Source organism: Nyctereutes procyonoides, unplaced genomic scaffold (genome assembly GCF_905146905.1).
Source record: "Nyctereutes procyonoides isolate TBG_1078 unplaced genomic scaffold, NYPRO_anot_genome, whole genome shotgun sequence".
Lineage (NCBI taxonomy): Eukaryota > Metazoa > Chordata > Mammalia > Carnivora > Canidae > Nyctereutes > Nyctereutes procyonoides.
Window position 1 is genome coordinate 64,630,965 of NW_026575140.1, and position 22,295 is coordinate 64,653,259.

The window sequence follows — 22,295 nt, forward strand, 5'->3', positions numbered from 1 at the left end:
AAAGGAGAGAAAATGAGTGGGAAGAATCAGAAATGGTTACAAAACATGAGAGACTCCTAACTCTGGGAAACAAACAAAGGGTAATGGAAGGGGTGTGTGTGGGAGGATGGGGTGACTGGGTGACGGGCACTGAGGGGGGCACTTGACAGGACAAGCACTGGGTGTTATACAATATTTGGAAAATTGAACTCCAATTAACAAATATACATAAAAAAAGTAAAATAAAAAATAAAAAAATAATAAAACTTAGTTTCAACTCTGGGATCTGAACCTCTGACAAACAGAAGCTGTCATTTTTCTTCCTAAATAAGCATAACACGGGAAAGGGAGGTGATGATAGCCTGTTTACAAAGGGGAAAGAATAAAGGCTCTCTAAAAGCTTTAGATTAGGTCATTCTTCTCTTCGTGTCTTAGAAATGCCGTTTCAACCAGCTGAAAGATACTTCCTACAGGACAACTTTAAATCTTCCACATTCAAGAAGCTGAGAATATTGGCTGCAAATACCCAAAGATTCAGTTTGTCGACTCTAAGTGTTCTCTGATTGTCCTCTGACAACAGTGGTGGTAGACTTGTATCGAAAAATTAACTCAACACAGTAATGGTTCAGTGAGCTAACTTACTGCCCTCAACTTCTACTTTTAAGTACTAAAAAAGGAATCTCTGAGAGATTCTTGTGTGACTACAGTTACTAAGATATTTTTACCCATCCTGAAAAGCAATAAAGAAAAAGCTACAATTACTAATAACTCTGGCAAACCCAGTAAAGAAAATTATAAACAAACCTTCAGGGTGGCTCTAGGAACATCTCCACATAAAATATAAAAAGAATTTTTATAAATGGCCAAAATAACAGTAAATGAAAGAACAAAAAACGCAGGAAAATATTCTGATTAACCACTAAAAGAAAAAGATAACACCATAATTTACAATGCCACCATCTGTGTACTGGGTTAGCTGTGGTTAAATAAACTTTTCATGGACCTGTCAGTGCAACATGTAATTGGCATATAAATATTTTTTAAGTTATGGTACCAAGTGTGATTATGTGACACTTAAATATTTTATCTCCATCTGTTGGAAAATAACAACACTATCCTAAGGTAAATAACAAATTTTATGAACACTGGCAAAATAGAAGTCTCCAAAAATAAATCACATCTTTAATATTTATGCACTCTTTTCACAAAATCTCAAACTTAATACTTTTAGACATTTTGTTATAAAATTTGTAACAAACCTAAGCATTATTATATCCTCACAGAATCATACTTTGTATTAATCCATTCAAAACAGAAACTCAAATATGGAAACATTATCAAGTATAAAAATATACACAGTTAATCAATTTTCCCCCAAACATAAAAGTTAAAATAATCTTTCCAGGTACTAAATTTAAATAAGGCCTTAAAAAATAAAATAATAAAATAAATAATAAAATAAAATAAAATAAAATAAAATAAATAAGGCCTTAAAAGACTGCACACATTTTATTTGCTTTGTCATCTGCTATCTAAACCTCAGTAATAACCTATAGGTGCTCACAACAGGAAGCCATATGGATTCCACATCAGATAATCAATAAACTCATAGTTGTTATACAAATACAGAAACAAACACAGAGAATTCTGGACTTAATCAAAACTATAGAACCAAGCAGAAATACTTAATATTTAAGTAACCAAATATTGCCAATCTACTAACTTTGGTCATTCCCTTAGGAATACCAAGTTATGAGACAAACCTGTGTGGCTACAACCAAAATCTAGAGATACCTTTGGAAACTGATGACACGTTACAGTCTTCTGATGGAAGACCTGTCCCACCATCTTTCCAGTATGGATTCAATTCTCTCTCCAGCAGTATGGACTAGAACGAAACATTTTCAGAGATCATAATTTAAAAATAACCTCACCATAAAATATGTTAATAAATAATATATCTGAGAGTCAGTTAACAGTTGTAACCTTGGACAAATATTAAGACACACTCTTCTGCAACTCACAAAAAATAACATGTAAATTAACATCATGCCCACTATGAATTAGAATCTAGCTGCAGAAGATAAAATAAATGGTCAATGTGCCTAACTCAGCCCTGGCCGCCTTATGAGACGGTGAGGAAAAGAGACAACACACAAGTCACTGACAAGTGCTCTGAGGACCGAAGTACAGAGTGAAAAGCCACAGAGGGTTCAAACCCCTTTCACTGAAAGCTCAGACTTCTGAGAGGGAGTAATCCATGCAGCCTTAGACCAAAGAGGAGCGGGAATGAACCACATTCTCTTTTGTGAGGGAGGAAGGCACAGAGATGCTCAGGGAGAAGGAATAACAGCATATTCATAAAACCCCACAGGAAAAGGAAAACATGGCACTTCCAAGGAACTGAAAATTACCCAGATACTCTAAAACCTAGAAGTACAAGTGAGTACAGATAAGAGATCAGGTTGTAGAATAATCGGGGATGAAGGCCAACTTGCTGTTGGGGTTTATGCTGGGGCAACAGTGACTCATGAAAGTGGTTGGCTCTGAACTACCCAGAGAGCTAAGTGGGTTAAGAGTGGAGACAAGACTGAGGAAAAATAAGATTAGAGGCACAAATCCGGTCCGACAACTGTGGCTGTGACTGAGAAAGAGCTGATGATAGCCTCATCACCGTTCAAGCACCTCCTGTGTTCCAAGCACTGTGCCAGGTACTGGGGCTCAAACAAATAAGCCAGACAGCCCTTGCCATCAGAACAGAGGCAGTCCAAGATGGGAGAGAGACAACTAAGCTAGTCCAGGTGAATGCTATGGAGGTAGAGCATGCTGCAGAGCCACAAACTAGGGGCATCTGACTTGACCTCAGGAAATCAGAAAACTACTCCAGCAACTAGATGGAGAAGAACAAAGAGAGCTAAATGTTATTTCTAGTACTATAAGCCAACCAGACTGCTGGAAACAAAAATGGTGGATAAAATTGTTTTAAAAGCTTTTAAAATATATTCGTGAGGGATCCCTGAGTGGCTCAGCGGCTGGGTTCCCGCCTTAGGCTCAGATCGTGATCCCAGGATCTGGGATCAAGTCCCTCATCAGGCTCCCTGTGAGGAGCCTACTTTTCCCTCTGTCTATGTCTCTGTCTGGTCTCTCATGAATAAATAAATAAATCTTTAAAAAATAAAATAAAAGATATTCGTGAGCTGACAGAGTACAGAATCTTCAAAGAACAAAATTTAAGTTCAAGGTTAACATGGAAGAATAGGCAAAACCATTAGGATTTGATTTCTTCGTTTTTACCAAAAAAGATCCTGTCACCTCCCTGGTTAGACTACTACAAAACCTCCAAGGTTCTATAATCAAGGAATTTCTTCCAGTGGTCTTGTGCAGACAAACAGATAACATCAGTTTCTCAACAGGACACAAAAGGTTGGAGTCACACACTGAGGAGGACACTTGACAACAGTGTAGACAAACTGTGAGATATTATGTGACAATATACAACAGTGAAAGGACTGGATATATAAATAACTACCACCAATCAGTAAGAAAAAGACAACTCTAAAAGGAAAATAAGCAAAATACATAAGCAGCTCATTCTATAAGAAATCTGAATGACAAAAAAAAAGACATGAAAAGATGTCTCACAGTAATCAGTCAAAAGCATATAAAAACAATGAAATGCCTTTCTCACTCATGACAAGAATCTAAAAGTTTGACAATCACAGATACTAAGCGTGGTAAAGAAACATACACTTTTGAGGCAGTCTGTGCTGTTACAATCTCTTTGAAGTATTTGTAAACGAAGACAGGTGTGTATCTTCTAACTTAGTCATCCCACTTCTAGATGTGCATTAAGAAGTCCTCACTCACATGCAGGGGAAAAAACACACAAGAACCTTTGCTGAGCACTGTTTGTAAATAGTGCTGTTGAAAAACAGCAAACAACGCCAATGTTTTGGGGTTAGAATGCTAGATTTCCACAAGAAATGGACAACTGCAGTATGGCATAATTAGATGATGACAGACTACATAGTGATTACAAGGAAGGAACCAGAAATAAAATATATCAGTATAAATCAATTACTAAAACACTCTCAGGCCTTTTAGTCAAAATGGCTTCTACAGCTTCCAATCACTCATCACAACCACCCAGCTCAGCACAAACAGAAAAGATACACAAAATATACAACATACTTTCAGTTCAAAACAAGATAAACCCCTCTGTGGACCAGAAGAGCACAGAAATGTGAAGCAGTAAGTTGAACTGAAACCACAGGCCTTACTGGACTCTATGTGCATGCAAAAAGTGATAGCCCCAGGGGATCCCTGGGTGGCTCAGCAGTTTAGCACCTGCCTTTAGCGCCTGCCTTTGGCCCAGGGCAGGATCCTGGAGTCCTGGGATCCAGTCCCACATCAGGCTCCCAGCATGGAGCCGGCTTCTCCCTCTGCCTGTGTCTCTGCCTCTCTCTCTCTCTCTCTCTCTCTCTCATAAATAAATAAATAAATAAATAAATAAATAAATAAATAAATAAATCTTTAAAAAAAAAAGTGATAGCCCTTGGTTCAATTTCTGTAAGGGCAGCCCTGGTGGCCCAAAGGTTTAGTGCCGCCTTCGGCCCAGGGTGTGATCCTGGAGACGGAGGATCCAGTCCCACATCGGGCTCCCTTCATGGAGCTTGCTTCTCCCTCTACCTGTGTCTCTGCCTCTCTCTCTCTCTCTCTGTCTCTCATGAATAAATAAATAAAATCTTAAAAAAAAAAGGCTAAAAAAATTTCTGTAAGAAAGAAATAGAGTGCCCACGTGAAATAGGAATGGAGCCAGTCTTGCCACAGGAAGCCAAGGATGGGGTGGGGACATTCCCCACTTGTAAAATGCGGCTGGAAACTTGGCATGCATGTCTATAACCTTCTAGACTAAGTCTACAGAACCATGCTACAGTCCACAGACCACGGCACAGTGCAGGCAGAAGAGACCCAGAGGACACACACATAGCCTTCAGCATGTGTTTGCACACTTTTCTGTGATCTTCAACCAAAGACAGGATGTATGTTCTTGTATATGTCTGTATGTGTGTGCATCTAAAACAAAGATTTTAGGAAACAAAATGTGTCTTTATTACATGTAATACCTACTGACATTTTGTATTTTTAAGTGCTGATTGCAATAACTCAATTACATGTTTTTAAAAACACCATCCTAGAACACACAAAAAAAATGATATCCTGAAAAACAAATGAGGTATGAAAATCAAGCTTCAGTGAAGGACCATCATTAGACTTCTTGCAAGTATCTTCATTTTATCCCCACTTCCATTACAAGAGTCAACATTTGATTTTAAGGCAAGGACCATTTAGTTCAGTTTAAAGAAGAAAAATTTCACGATACATATCAAGTCAGGCCTTGAAGGATAAATACGATGTAGCCTTAATGGAGAAAGAGGGAATTCACTAAGAAAGAAACAGATGAACAAAAATGAAGAGATGGGAATTTGCAGAGAAATAAGGTAGTCTGACTTAGGTACAAATTACCTAAGAGAAAGAGTCCAATCCAATGTGTTGGACTCTATTTGTGGCAGCTCGGGGGTGGAGGTAAAGGGGTCTTCAAAGGAGACTAAATATTGCACCTTTCTCTTTTGCCAGGCTCTGAACAAGTTCAGAAATACAACAAAACCTTAAGGAAACAAAAGACAAAAATTACTTTTATTGCTGATGAAGGCTAACCTGGAAGAGAATTTTTCTTTCAGTAAAAAGCAAGTGGGCCTGTTAACTGAACTGCACAATGAGGCAGGCTCTCCCAGGTGGAGCAGCACAGAGCCAAGGCCACCTCCCCAAATCCCCACAGGGCCCCTGCAGGCAGTCAGCTCCATAAGCAGGAAATGCAGGGCAAAGCCAAGGATGCCCCGTTTATTCTGTCCAAATTTTCCAGAAGTAAATTTACTCCATATCCTCAAGGACAGAATGAAAAATGAGAGTGGCACAAAATACCACTGATGGAGCTTCTTCCACCAGAAAGGAAACATTAGCAATGTTCCCCTTCCCTGGAATCACAAAAGATTTCTGAGCAGTCACACCATGATCCCAGATGTACTTTGAAAAGATCACCCTGACACCAGTCATAGGATGCTGAGTGAGAAGTGAAGAGGTCACAGGCATTGCCCATGCAACAGCAAATCAGGGCCTGAAACCTACTAGTATCTAACCTCATATGACTCTTCATCCCAGGGACCACCCCCCCCCCCATTCATCGCACACATTAACTCTGCTCCAGTACAGATAGGACAACCAAGGCGCAAATGAAGGCATAAGACCTACAACTAGGAAGAGGGGCTCTGGCAGAAATGGAAAAGATGACACACGTGCAAAAGACAAGAACTCCACAGGCAGGTGAGCCGATCAGCAGATGCTGGCTTGAAGGAACCAGGGAAGTTCATAGAAGAGTTTATAAGAAAAGATTGCTAATTAGAAAGTCTGGAATTCAAAGCTGGAAAGGTGAGGGATAAAAAATTATTACAATTTCTTAGGAAAATGAAGATAGTTTTATGTAATGGTATTTCTAAGAATAACTGGTCACTACTTCAGTCTGTTAAAGACATCCAAGGGTCAACCAAGGCCTATGATGTGATACAGAGAACAGGCCTGAACAGGAAATAAACAAAACATAAGACCACAAGCCAGGGTTACCCTAACATGCCAAAACATTAATGCCCACCAAGAGCAGAGCACAATTCAGAAGCAAGTTTGTCATGGCACCAGGAAATACCAACTTCCAGACATCACACAGCTCCAGGATCCCCTGGCCACCCCTTCCCCGACACCACATGTACTCTCCCTCCACTCTCTGAACACAGTGACTCTAACTCCATCAGGTCTCAGAGACAGTAACACGTTCCAGAGCTTAGTCAGGATGTTCTAAATATCCCTGGCCTTCAGTGTGCCATATGAACAGCTGCCAATACGACATACCACACCTATGTTTTCAGAATAAAAATTAAATGGAGGTGGAGGACACAGAAAATAATACTACTCACAGGACTCTTAAGACCGCTCTCACATTTTTCATGTCTCTCTCCCTCTATGGCACGTTCAAGGTCAACTCTTAAAGATGACCTTTTTGTTCACTAATTCTCTCTTCAGCTGTATTCAATTTGTTGTTTACTCATCTACTGAGTTTCTAATTCCAACTGCAATATCTTTTATTTCTACAAGTTCTTATTGGCTCTTTCTCAAACCTGCCTTCACAATAATCTTTTATTTCTTACTCACATTTTTTATACCTGTCACTATATAAAGCTATTAAATATCCCAACAGATAAAGGTTTTATGGATCTGATTCTATTGTTCATTATTTCAGATTAACTCTCATTCATGGACTATCCTTGTGTTTTCATGTATTTTGTGATTCTAGATAAGAAGCTTTCTTCTGGGAAACCGAGACACCTAAAGTTACAGTGTGGTCCTCCAGAAAGCACTGGCGTTCACTCCTGCCAAGCACTTCAAAGCATTACCGACATTAAATACTTTAAATTAAATTCTCACCTTGAAGATTTTCAGACCACACAAGTAGCACAGTTCAAGCCCAAAACCCTTATGAGAATCCAAGCTATGAACCAAACTCAATATTCACTCAACTACAAATGCCCTAAATTTATTAATCTAGTATAGCATTAGAGTGACTTCCCACAGGAGATTCATTTTATAAGAACTTATACCACATTCCATAGTTATTCCCACTAATGTTATTAAATACTGCAAAACATAAAATAATATTTCACAAGTAAAACTGCATTTATATAAATGTCTCATTGCTTAAGGGTGATTGGAAGTTAAAGCATTTTAAATGCTCTTACCTGTTCCAGTGCTTGGGTTTTCTCTTGCTCTATTTTCCTCATAGTCTCCTTATCAGCTTTGAGTGATGATAAGGACACAGTTTTAACAGACATGAAATCAACAGTCATCCACTCATCTCTCTGTAAAAAAAAAAAAAAAAAAAAAAAAAAAAAAAAAAAAGCCATTTCAATCTAAATGGTTAGAAGTAAACAACAAACACTTGGTAACAGCAGCAAGGATCCTGGAGGAACACAAGCCTAGATCAATCCTGCATTTCCTCACCTGAAGCAAGCTTTTTAGTCTCTCTCCTATAAAATGGAATAAAATTCCTACCCTTCCAGGTTGTTTACAGGAATAAGCCAGAAAAACGATTTAAAGTGCACAGTCCCAGTGCCTGACACAGCACAGGCCTTCACGCACCAGCACCTTCCACCTTCCTGCCCTCTGGCAAACATTCTCACTCAAGCAAATGAACCACAGCCCCACATCTGTCAACTCTTCAACTCTAAATATTGCTAACAGAAATTATGACATGACATGGCTATGGAAAAGAACTGATGACACTCTACCCACTGGAGAAAGCTCTGACACAAGGAGCAGTATGGAGCTTCCAGCACAGGAGGGAAAGCGCAGCTCTTCCAGCAACAGCCAAGAGGAGGAAACCCTCTGTGGGGCCAGAACAGATGTAAGCCCTCACTTTCTCACAAAGGAAAAACAGAAGTCTAAAGACTAAGCAAACAGCATCACTGCCAGAATTATTTGTAAAAGTATACTATTTTCAAAGTCTAATTTTTCTCCTGAAATAGTTATAACCATATGTCACTTCAACATTCATCCATTTTTAGCTGTTCACACTTTTTTCTTTACCATCAGGTAACTTACCTGAATGACTTGGTTGTCTTCTCTTTCTGAATTTTCATTTTTCACTTTCCAGGCCTTTTCCCTGCCAGGAGTCTGCGATGGGACAGCCTCAACCCACTCATCTTCAGAGCTCTAAGAATATTTAGCAGTAAGTGATACTCTCAAACTTGCATACTTGAATGTAAAAATTCATGGTGAACTCAGTTTCCTGGAGAAAATTCTCAGAGTAGAGGTTCCCTCTAAAAAGTGACATTGAGGGCAGCCCAGGTGGCACAGCGATTTAGCGCCACCTTCAGCCCAGTGCCTGATCCTGGAGACCCAGGACTGAGTTCCAAGTCTGGCTCCCTGCATGGAGCCTGCTTCTCCCTCTGCCTATGCCTCTGCCTCTCTCTATCTCTCATGAATAAATAAAAAATATATATTTTTTTAAAAAAAAAGTGACATTGAGGGAGACCTGGGTGGTTCAGCAATTGAGTGTCTACCTTTTGCTCAGGGCATGATCCTGGAGTTCCAGGATGGAGTCCCGCATCAGGCTTCCTGAATGGAGCCTGCTTCTCCCTCTGCCTATGTCTCTGCCTCTCTCTTTCTCTGTCTCTCATGAATAAATAAATAAAATCTTAAAAAAATAACAATAAATGAAAATAAAAAGTAACATTGAAAATCTGAACAAAGAACATACAAACCCCACTGTTTGGGGATAAGCCCATGAAACACCACGGCTGTCATCATGCCAAGGGAAGGAGAAAACAAAAGATTAGGACTGACAGCAGAGCACTCACTACAACACAGAGCTGCAGTTCTCACCGACAGGAATACTGACATCTTTGTTTATTTGGAACAAGGGAAACAACATTCAAGTAAATGACTTTGCCTCTAAGTTTCCCCTTTTTAAACTTCCCTGGGTCTAAAAACACAGAGATCTCAGTTAACAGCCAAGCTGGTTAAGTACTTGGTTACTGTGTTTAAATACCAGATTATTAAATCAGCTACAAAGTATTTGGCCAACAGCCCTGGTGTGCTCAGCATTTTGCCAGATTCTGGGTTCTGTTTCCCACAAACACATCAATCACCTACTTCTATATTAAGTACTGTAATAAGTCCTTTCACATATGTTCTCAAGCTGACTCCTTCAAACAACCCTACATAAAATACTGTTTGGTTTTAGAGATAAGAAAAGCTTTCCAAAATTAGATAACTTGCCCAAGTTACATGGTATCCAAGGAGGAGAACCAGAATAGCAATCTAGATTCCCCGAACTCTAACATCTATCTGTGGAGCTGTACAATGTTAAGTGTAGGAAAGGTCCCTAGAAATAACCCAGTACACAACACTGGCTAAGGTGTAAGCAGAGAAACATGGAGGCCAAGAGAAAGAGGATTTCCTGAATGAGAACAATATTCCTTCATTCCACAAAGTTCTTGATAATTACCTAACTAGAGAACAAAAATATGTCTGGTAAAAGGTATAATCCACATGGAATAAACATATTTGTGCTCTGGCATCTCAAGTGCCAGCTGTTTCTCAACAGAGAGCAGAACTTATTCATTCCTTCATTCACTTAGGTGTTGATTTGGATTTATAGAAATGTTAGAATTAGCTATTTACATATATAGTTATAATTTTTAAGATAATCACTATAAATAGATTTCCGGCCTACTCATATTTACATTGTCAAATCAATTTAGAAAGATTGCACTTGTCATGGTAACCACAAAGTGACATATGGAAGTGTTGGATCAGTGTACTGTACACCTGAAACTAAAAGAACACAACGTGCTAACTGGAATTTAAATAAAACCTTTAAAGAAAAATCAACTTATAGACCTGTTTACTACCACTTGGTGTTACCACTAAAAAATTCACACATTCCTTGGAGGAGTGCCAAATTTACTATCAAGCTAAAAAAAAAGTTCATGTTACTGTTCCACAGGATTCTGTTAAAGGCCTTCTTCTTCTTCTTCTTTTTTTTTTTTAAGATGTTATTTTTGAGCAATCTCTACATCCAACATGGGGCTTGAACTTAAAACCAAGAGATCAAGAGTCACAAGCTCTCCTGACTGAGCCGGCCAGGTATTCTTGAGTATTCTTATTACTCATTCACAGACCATTCTGTACCAATGGTCCATACCTGGACCATCTGTGCAACTTGCCTGCCTTCATTCCCTTTCTATTAATTTTGCTTCTCATTTTCACCTTATACAATCACCTCACTACCTTAGCAAAATCACTGTTCACCTCTCCCTGATATGCTATGACCTCAATTCTTTTGATTTTAGTTTCAATCTTCCACCTTACCTTGAAGAACTCATTCACCATCAAGTTTAATGTACCTCCTGACTTAACAAAGCCTACACATTTGAGGTTTTTCCTCTTTCTTTCTTATTTGATTATAGTTGACACACAGTGTTATATTAGTTTCAGGTATACAACTTAGTGATTTGATCATACATTATGCCGTGCTCACCACTATGTAGTTATCATCTGTCCCATTACACTGATGTTATAATATCACTGACTGTATTCCTTATGCTCTTCTTCCCGTGACCTACTCATTCCATAACTGGAGGCCTGTACCTCCCTCTTCCATTCACCCATTGTATACACCCCCCCCCATAGCCCTTCCCTCTGGCAACCATCAGTTTGTTCTCCATATACATATTTCTGTTTCTCCTTTTCATTTGTTCTTTTTTTTAAATTCCATTCATGAGTGGAATCGTATGGTATTTGTCTTTCTCACTCTGACTTATTCTACTCAGTATAATACCTTCTAGGTCCATCCATGTTGTATCAAATGGCACAATCTCATTGTTTTTGAAGCCTGTGTAATATTCCATAGTGTGTATGCACACCACATTTTCCTTATCCATTCATCTACTGATGGACACTTGGGCTGTTTCCATGTCTTGGCTATTGTTAATAATGCTGTGATAAACACAGTGGTGCATGTATCTTTTCAAGTTAGTATTCGCATTTTCCCTGGGTAAATACCCAATGTGGAATGCCTAGATTATCATCACTATGTAATGCCCTTGTCTCTTGTTATGGTCTATTTTAATGTCTATCCTGTCTATGTAAATACTGCTACTCCAGCTTTCTTTCCACTTCAATTTGCAAGGTGAATGTTCTTCATCCCTTCATGTTCAGTCTGTAAGTTTCTTTAGGTCCGAGGTGAGTTTCTTGTAGTCAGCATAGAGATGGCTCCTGGTTTTTTATCCTCTCCACTTTTGATTACAGCATTTAGGCCACTTATATTTGGAGTAATTATTGATAAGTATGAACTTATTGCCATTTTTTAAATTTGTTTTCAGTTATGTTTACAGTTCTTTGTTCCTCTCTTCTCATGCTCTCTTTCCTTGTGATCAATGAATATAGTGTTTTGTTTCACTTTCTTTCTCTTTATATTTTGGGTGTATCATAGGTTTCGGGTTTATGGTTACCATAAGGTTCATATATAACATCCTAAGTAAACAAAACTCTATCTTAATTTGATGGTCTTTTTGTTCAAACATATTCTAAAAAAAAAAAAAAAAAATTTTTTCTTTTTCTCCTTTTCTCTTTTTACTCCCTTCTCCACATTTTATGTATATGTTGTCATGTTTTACATCTTTTTATTCATATTATTCCTATGTCCATGGCCATTTCTTTTCCCTCAACATTTCTTGGAAGGCTGGTTTAGTAAGGATAAGCTTCTCTTTCTTTTGTCTGGGAAATCTCTTTCCAATCTGAATGAAACCCTTGTCAGGTAAGATATTCTTGGTTGTAGGTTTTGGGTCTTTTCAGCATTTTGACTATATCACACCACTCTCTTCTGGCCTGCAAAGTTTCTGCTGAAAAACCAGCTGATAGCCTTATAAGTTTTTTCCCTTGTAAATGACTTTTTATTTCTCTCCAGCTGCTTTTTTTGACATTTTTGACATTGTTGTGTGCCATGGTGTGGACCTCCATGGATTCATCTTGTTTGGATCTCTTGTGCTTCTTGGACTTGGATGTCTATTTCCCTCCCTAGGTTAAGGAAGTCTTCAGTTATTATTTCCTCAAATAAGTTTCCTACATCTTTTTTCTTCTTCTTCTGGGGCCTCTATAATGCAAATGCTTGTTCCCTTGATGATGTCCAATAGATCTCTTCATCTATCCTTTCTAAAACTATTTTCAGGGATCCCTGGGTGGCACAGTGGTTTAGCGCCTGCCTTTGGCCCAGGGCGCGATCCTGGAGACCCGGGATCGAATCCCACGTCGGGCTCCGGTGCATGGAGCCTGCTTCTCCCTCTGCCTCTCTCTCTCTCTCTGTGACTATCATAAATAAATTTTAAAAAAAAATTATTTTCAGTTTGTGTGCATTTCATTACCCTATCTTCCATATCACTAATACATTCTCCTGCATCCTTTAATACATTGTTGATTTCTTCTAATACACTTGTTACTTCAGTTATTGTATTCTTCAACTCCTATTGATTCTTTTTAAGAATTTCTATCTCTTTACTGAAGGCCTGAGTTCTTCCATTCTTTTCTCCAACCTGGTGGGTATCTTTATGATCATTACTTTCAATTATTTAAAAGCCATGTTGCTTATCTCTGTTTCATTTCGTTCTTTTTCTGAGTTTTCTTTTTCTTGTTATTTCTTTTGGAGCATATTCCTCTGTCCACATTTTGTTTATGTTCATGCTTGTTTCTATAGGTTAGGCAAAACAGCTGCTTCTCCTAAAGCTGAAGGAGTCTTCTGTATGGTGTCCTCTATGAAGACCATGTGTGGTTAGTGACTTTTGCTGGCTGGCTGGATCTATGGCTGTGTATGTCAATTACTCTTTTAAAGTAATCCATCCTGTCTCCATCTCTCTTGCTATTCTCTTGCTGTTCTACCTTTGGTTGTTCAACAGCTGTTCAGCCAGCCCTCAGCTCTTCTTCAAGAGGAATTGTTCTACCAATAGGTATAATTTGGTATGTTCCATGCAGATGAGTTCAGAGTCTTCCTACATTGCCTTCTCAAACTGAAACTCTCAGTAATTTTTTTAAACCAAAATTAACAGAGTAAGTTTTATGACAGTAACAGAATTAAATTCACAGTCAAAAACAAATTAAGATAAACTGGTAAAATCCATATATATCTGGAAATTTTAAAACGTATATAACCTACAGGTTAAAAAAAATCAATTAGAAAATATTTTGAAAACCATGACAGTGAAAATCTAATATGTCAAAATTAGAGATTCAACAATGCTAAGAGAAAGATTTATAAATTAAATACTCATTAGAAAAAAGGTAGATTTAGAATCAATATCTACCTTACGATGCTAGAAAGAGAAGAGTAAATTAAACAAAAAAATAAGTATTAGGAAAGAAATAATAAAAGACAGTGGAAATCAATGAAACAGAAAATACACAAACAGAAAATCAATGAAAACTAAAGGCAATTCTTTGAAAAAATTAATAAAATTGATATACCTCAAACTATACTGACCTAGAAAACAAAGAAAAAATAGAAATTGCAAAAATCAAGAATGAAAGATGGGACACAACCACAGATTCTACAGACATTAAAAGTATAGTAAGAACATATCATAAACAACTTTATTACAAAAAATTCACCAATTAGATGAAAAAAGAAAATTCCTTACAAACTTAACTTACCAAGACTAACTCAAGAATAAATAGAAAGTATTTAATACATTTAAAAGAGATTCAATTTGTGATGAAAAACCACCCCATTAAAAAAAACTCCAGGTCCAAAGAGTTTCATTGCTAACTTTTAGCAAACATTTAAGGAAAAAACTCACCAATTTTGCATAAACTCTTCTAGAAAAAAGAGAAAATAATTTTAACTCATATACAAGGCCAACAATAACCTTATACCAAAACCCAAATTTGTTGGCAAATACAACCAGAAAAATAAAAATTTTTTACATTTATTTATTTATATATAAAATCACACACACCATATTTACTACACACCATAATAAACAACAACATGTAATTCTCCATATTAACTGAATAAAGGAGAAAAATCAGATGATCATATTAATAAGCACAAAAAAAAGCACTTAACAAAATTAAATGTCCATTCAAGATTCCAACTCTCAGAAAAAAACTAAAGGCAATTTCCTTACTCTGAAAAGGGCATACATGAAAAACCCACAGGTGATATCATGCTCAAAAGTGAAAGATAAATGCTTTCCATCTAAGATAAGAAATAAAGTAAGGATACCTACTCTTACCACTTGTATTCAACACAATACTGAAGTCCTAACTAGTGAAATAAAACAACAACAACAACAAAAACAAATGAAATCAAAGGGGGGAAGAGTGTCTTTATTTACACGACATAAAAAAAGTACTAAGAAATCAACCAAAAAAGGGCACCTGGGTGGCTCAGTCAGTTAAATGTCTGACTCTTGGTTTTGGTTCAGGTCATGATGATCTCAGGGTTGTGAGTCAAGCCCTGCATCAAGCTCCATGCAGGGTATGGAGTCTGCTTAAGATTCTCTCAATCTCTCTCTCTCTCTCTCTCTTCTTATCCCTCTCCCTCCAGAAGGAATCAATGGAAAAAAGCTATAAGCTTCTAGCAAGGTAAGAAGATACAAGGTAAATACAGGTTTCTCCACTATCCAAAAATAAAACATTCCTATGAAACCTTGTACAAGCCAAAATGGCGTAAAATAAAGAAGCAATTACCATTACATAAAAGTGAAAATCATCTTCAGATTTCTTTTGGTTAGCAAAAACAGGTACTAACAATGAACTTTCATAAAAGCAAAGTGACATAAAACATACTTTCAGAGAGCAGGAAAAACCTGTATACAAAGACCACTGTAAATATATATACTAGTTGCAAATACATGGAAACTGCCATTTGCTTTTTAAAGATTTCACTTTCAGTAGTAACTCAAGAAAATAAAATAGAAAAAAAATAGAACAAAAGATACAGAAGACCTCTACACTAAAATTCGAGAACACTGAGAGAAATTAAAGAAAAGTTAAATAGATGGAGAGATATACCTACCACATGCATAATGGGTGGGAAGACTGGCAAACTTAAGATATTATATTAATTCTCCCAAAATTGATCTACTGATGCAAAACAATTCCAGTCAAAGTATCAGTAGATACTTTTATTTAAAGTAACAGGCTAGGGGATCCCTGGGTGGCTCAGCGGTTTCACGCCTGCCTTTGGCCCAGGGCATGATCCTGGAGTCCCGGGATCGAGTCCCACATCAGGCTTCCCGCGTGGAGCCTGCTTCTCCCTCTGCCTGTCTCTCCCTCTCTCTTTATGTCTATCATGACTAAATAAATAAAAGCTTTTTTAAAAAATAAAGTAATAGGCTAATTCTAAAATTTATTTTTAAAATACAAAGAACCCAGAGTAGCCAAAATAATTTTCAAAAAGAACAAAATCACAATTTACACTACCTGATTCTAACGCTTAACCTTAAGCTAAGTAATTAAGATGGTGTGTTTATTGGCCAAGGAGAGATGTGTAGCTCTATGCGCAGAACAGAAAGTCCGGATATTAACTCAAAAATAATTGCTTATTTGATTTTCTACAAAGGAACCCAAGCAGTTCAAAAGAGAAAGGTTATTAGCCTTTTCAACAAATGATACGGAAACAACTGGAAATCCATATGGAAAAAATAAACTTTGATAATTACTATATATCATAAACAAAAATTAACTCAAAATGGCTCACTGATAAACAAAAAATCCAGTTATAAAACTTACCTACAGCATTGGTCTTCAATGAAATATCACAAGAGATATTACTATGCACACAGTAGGATGGCTCAAAAGTACAAAGGTTGACAATACCAAGTAGTATCAAGGATATGGAGTAACTAGAACTCTCATTCACAGCTGGTAGGATTATCAAATGGTCCAAAAACGGGCAGCCCGGGTGGTTCAGCGGTTTAGCGCCGCCTTCAGCCCAGGGCCTGATCCTGGAGACCCTGGATCGAGTCCCATGTCGGACTCCCTGCATGGAGCCTGCTTCTCCCTCTGCCTGTGTCTCTGCCCCCCTCTCTCTCTCTCTCCTCCCTGTGTATTCTCATGAATAAAAAAATAAAATCTTAAAAAAAAAAAAATGGTCCACCACTTTGGAAATTAGTGGCATTTTCCCAAGAGCAATAAAAATGTGTTCACAAAAAGACCTGTACACAAACATTCCTAGCTAGTGTTATTCATAATGGCCCCAAACTAAAATAATCCCAATGACTTTCAAAATGTAAACAGATAAGCAAACTGGTATATTTATACAATGAAATACAGCAATAAAAAGGAAGGGATACATGCAACATGAATGAGTTACAAAAGCATAATGTTGAGACAAAAAAGGTATTACATGAACCTATTTATATGAAATTCTAGAACAAGGAAAACTCATCTATGGTATGCTATGGCAGATCCATAGCTGCCCAATGCCAGGGTGCAAGAAAAGGGAGAGTAGGATTGACTCCAAAGGGCCATGAGGAACTTTTTGGGGAAAAGAAATGTTCTAATCTTAACTGACAGGGTTAAATAGATATACTCATCAAATAGTGTACTTAAAATAGGAGCATTTTATTATACATAAATTATATCTCTATAAAGTTGATTTTAAAAGTCAAAGAAAAAATAAGGAAACATTGAGAAAGTCAAGATATGCTTTCTAACCTCCCATGGACCTTCAGCACTACTCAGAAATTCATCTGCTGTTTTTGTATTACCTAAATGACACTGCTTCAAATCTACACTATCTCCTCCATCCTTCATCCTACTTGTGCTCCAAAATTATCTTCTCAGATGATTTTACCTGCTACTTCACAGAGGAAACAGAAACAAGCAGAAACACCATCAATAATCTGCTCCACTTCCCCCTACACCTCCTCGTTTTTCTGTATTTGTTCACATTTTAACAATGCGCTCCTAGCTCAGGTGAGAAGTTTACTCCTTTCCTGAGTCCTTGCTAATCCAAATTTATTCTCCTCAGTATTATTTATCTCTCCTTCCCTGAAGACCCCACAATAACCCAGACTCCTCTAACTATCCGTCTTTCCTTCCCCTCACTGTCTGTACAAGCGTCTCTTTCATTCTTCATTCTACTTCAGTGGGTACAGACACTAAGCATTCCTTCCAACACTCTAAAATATAGTTACACAACTTAATACCTATGTAAAAATGTACACAACGTATGTTGCAACAAAAAGACATATATACACAGGTAACGACTAAACAATGAACAATTAAGGGCATTGACTCCCCACACAGTCAAAAATTCACATATTAACTTTTAATTCCCCAGAAAAACATTACAAGTAGCCTACTGCTGACCGGAAGATTTACTGATAACATAAATAATAGATTAACACGTATTTTATATGCTATGTGTATTATACACTGTATTCTTACAATAAAGTAAGCTAGAGAAAAAAATATTAAGAAAATCATTAGGAAGAGAAAATACATTATAGTACTATACTAAATTTATCTAAAATAATCTGTTTATAATTGGATGCATGAAGTTTAAACCCATGTTGTTCAAAGGCCAACTGTATTTCCAGAAAAGAACAAAGAAAAATAACAAGACAATGTGTCTCTAAGAAGGGAAAGCGAGTACCCTTAATCATATCACATAAATATTTACTCAACCTAAGAGATCTGTCCCCATGGGACAGAGATTCTTAACCTGTGATCTCTGTTTAAATTCCAGGGAGTTTCATAAATCCCACCGAAATAAACAACTTTGTATATAAATTTCTTTTTGGAAAAAGGATAACTTACTTTTTTCAGAGTCTCAATGGGATCAGCAACTCAATCCACAATTGTGAAAACAGTGCCTCTACCTTCTTTTTACTTTAATATTTTCTCTCACTTTGTCCTGAATTATATTTAACAATTTTTTTCTAAATAACTCAAGTATTCCTACCATTACAAAAATATTGCTGGCTACTGACAAGACAGATGTATTTCTCACTATGAATAAATAAACTGCATTCTCCTATAAGATAAGCTTTCATGAGCCATTTATTTCAGGGTATACTGCCAAAAACTCAGTTTCTAGAACTATGAGAGGGCCAGACTAGAATTTGGTGATTCAACTGCACATACAACCCTCTAAAGATCATACCTAGGAGACCAATGATTCCTCAACATCCCTAGCTCATTGCTCTTTAACAACATTGTACTTCTTTCTCTTTAGATATATTTGAAAGAGAAGGAGGAAAAAAAAAGACAGAGAGAGGGATGGGGAAGGGCAGAGGGAGAGAGAGAGAATTTTGAGCAGGCCCCATGCCCCGTACGGAGCCCAACTTGGGGTTGGTCTCATGATCCTGAGATAATGATCTGAGCCCAAATCAAGAGCTGGCCCTTAACTGACTGAGTCAATTGATTAACAATTGATTGGTCAATTAATCAATTGATTAGTCAATTGATTAACAACCATTTGCATCGGTTCCAGAGATTTGATCACTCAACATGCATAACTTGAATTCAATGGACTTTTGTTGATTAGAAAATATGTTTTTTAGATTATTAATATTGTATCAACTTGAGTGGAAATTGAAAACTGATTCAAGTAAGTCTGACTATCACGTTAGCTTTCTAATTCCATAAAAATAATTAGTTTATACAGTTTAATATCTGACATTTCCCCCATGCCATTTATAAAGAACAACTTTCCAGCAGTACATTTGAAGCACTTTTTAACAATGTGAAGCTACAAATATAAACCATGTTTAAAAGCTCATCATGTTAAATTTTTATGTACTATTTTGGAACTAGTTTTTAAATTTTAGATTATATGTCCACCTATCTTAAGTGTACAGTTAATAATTAGCTTATTGATTGCCTTACAGTTTTCAATATTTTTTTCTTATGCAAACGTCATGCAGTAAAACACACCCTGATGTTTGGCCAAAAAAAAAAAAAAAAACCTGGGTGCCCCAACAATGGACCTCTTTCTTCCAGAAAAATCAGTGTGAATTTCCCTTCCTTTGTGAGTCCTCTCCCCCTGGAACTGGCCAGAGATTCAGCAAAAGAGCATGCCCTTCCTTTTGACCCCAGAGATAAATATATAAACATGTCCTATTTCAAAAACTTAAATGTTAATTTCTATTAAAAAAATAAACAATAACAGACCCTCAAATGTCTTAAGACTCTTATTTTTATAGTACTTCCTTCCAACTTTCCACCTACTTCTACCTGCTGGCCTTTACTCCTGTCTGGTTCCTTGGTGGTGGTGGTGCTCGTTCTTTTCAGTTTCCCTGGGCAATTTATCCATCTTAATGGCTTCACCAAGCAATGACTCCTAAATTGTATCTCCATCCTCCTACCTTTCTCTGTAACTTAAGATCCATATTTCCTGGATCCCAATAGATGTCTCCCAGGCATCTTCATACCCTCACTAGTAATATTTTTTAACATCTCACAGATTTTAAGTTCCTATACATTACTCCTTTAAATACAATTTTCTCAAGTAGCTGCTTTGGTTAGCATTAACACATACTTACTGATGAACTGTCTGTTGACTCATTGCTTTTTTCATACTTCTGTTTCTTACTCTTTTTTTTCTTCTCTTTCTTTACTTTTTTTGAGTGCTTGTCTTTTTTCTTCTTTTTCTTCACAGAGTGTTCCTATAAATAATCGTTTTAAAGAGATTAAGAAAGGAAATTAGTTTTGCCTTACTTCGAAAACAAGTATTTTGAGGAAAAAGAAATCTGTATTCCAAAAACTACATTTTCATGAAATGAAGCAATAAATATGACAGAATAAAATCTTCTCAGAAACTTTAACATGCTTCTATAATATATGCACTGCTAATAAATCACATAGCTGAGATATCTTTTCAGAAAAATATGAGGGGAGTTTTAGTTTTTAGTCTTATTTACAGATTCATCTGACAGATATAATCAAGTAAAAACACTTAAACTGTGTGTGTGTGAGCATACACACATACATACATATACGTATATCTTTCTATGGCCCCAAAAGAACTTAGAGAAGATTATTAGGCCACATAAAATATAACAAGATAGTATAAATTAAAAGTATTAAAAGGGAAAAAAGAATTCAAGCAAAAGAAATGACATTAAGCTTTAAAAAGATGTAACTTTTGGGATCCCTGGATGGCGCAGCAGTTTGGCGCCTGCCTTTGGCCCAGGGCGCGATCCTGGAGACCCGGGATCGAATCCCACGTCGGGCTCCCGGTGCATGGAGCCTGCTTCTCCCTCTGCCTGTGTCTCTGCCTCTCTCTCTCTCCGTGTGACTATCATAAATAAATAAATAAATAAATAAATAAATAAATAAATAAATAAATAAATAAATAAATAAATAAATAATATAAAAAATAAAAGATGTAACTTTTTAGATCCATAAGCTGATATAAGTAGGCCAGAAATTTGCTAAGCTTTCTACCAGTCAACTGAAATAACAAAATCTGTCCAATGTTATAATGTCCAAAATATTAAAGTATATTTTTTTCTGCCAGATAAATCTAGTCAGTAATGCCAACTATGGGATATTCATCCTGTAACTATCGAAAATAGTGTATGAAATTGTTCTTGCAATATTAACTTGATTAAGTATAAAAAAAGACAGATCTGTTATATCAAGTGAACCTCTTAGTATTGACCTGTGAGAACTGTTCAATTCGTTCATTGACATCAGGTAGCATCCATGTATCCTCACCCCGAAGTCGTTTAAGTTCTCTACGCCTTTCTTCCTTTTCAAAATTGGCTTTAGCCTGAAACAACAAAAAAAGAAAAATTCACAAGTGATCCAATTGTTTTTCACAAAAGTAAAATAAAACAATTTTCCACTTTCATATAAGGTCTCCTCAGTCATTGTCCATCCCTTGCCAGGAATTTGTTTTTACCAAAGTGTAGGAAAGATTAAAAACAACACAAAACTATCCTTCCACATTAACAATCTCTAGTGAATCAAGGACAGAATCTTTGGAACTAGAGTAGACCCTCCCCTCTCTCTAAGCTCCCTACATTAAATAGGACTCAAATTTATTTTTTCCTTCACCATCCTACTGCTACTGCCTGAGACCTACAACTATCAAGAGACTGATCATGCCTTCCATCTGCAATGCCCATGTTTCCACCCAAGCTCCCAAAATGCATCAGGAAGAATCATCTTTCTAAAAGCAAATGATCATAGTGCTAATTTATATTCATCTTTCAACAACAAAGTTCTTTCTAGAAGGCTGCTTCTGCCTTTTCATTCTCTCTCTAAAGTCTAAAGTTGGTTTCGATCCTTCCCTAACTCTAATGCATATCTGTACTATAAAAGTTAGCTTAGGGGGAATCCCTGGGTGGCGCAGCGGTTTGGCGCCTGCCTTTGGCCCAGGGCGCGATCCTGGAGACCCGGGATCAAATCCCACGTCGGGCTCCCGGTGCATGGAGCCTGCTTCTCCCTCTGCCTGTGTCTCTGCCTCTCTCTCTCTGTGTGTGTGACTATCATAAATAAATTAAAAATTAAAAAAAAATTAAAAGTTAGCTTAGGGCAGCCCCGGTGGCACAGCGGTTTAGCGCAGCCTGCAGCCCGGGGTGTGATCCTGGAGAACGGGGATCGAGTCCCATGTTGGGCTTCCTGCAAGGAGCCTGATTCTCCCTCTGTCTCTGCCTCTCTCTCTCTCTCTCTCTGAATAAATAAATAAATAAATA

At 37.1% G+C, this 22,295-nt stretch overlaps 1 protein-coding gene across 1 annotated transcript in view; it reads right to left on the reverse strand.

Moving 5' to 3' along the window:
• Positions 1-22,295, reverse strand: part of CWF19L2 (CWF19 like cell cycle control factor 2) — a 142,849-nt gene that overhangs the window by 119,379 nt on the left and 1,175 nt on the right. The window contains exons 2-6 of the mRNA XM_055306576.1: positions 21,257-21,367; positions 20,136-20,258; positions 8,686-8,796; positions 7,824-7,943; positions 1,774-1,867 (exon numbers count right to left, since the gene is read on the reverse strand). Of these exons, the coding sequence (XP_055162551.1) occupies positions 1,774-1,867; positions 7,824-7,943; positions 8,686-8,796; positions 20,136-20,258; positions 21,257-21,367 (559 nt within the window). The remainder of the gene's footprint in view (positions 1-1,773; positions 1,868-7,823; positions 7,944-8,685; positions 8,797-20,135; positions 20,259-21,256; positions 21,368-22,295) is intronic.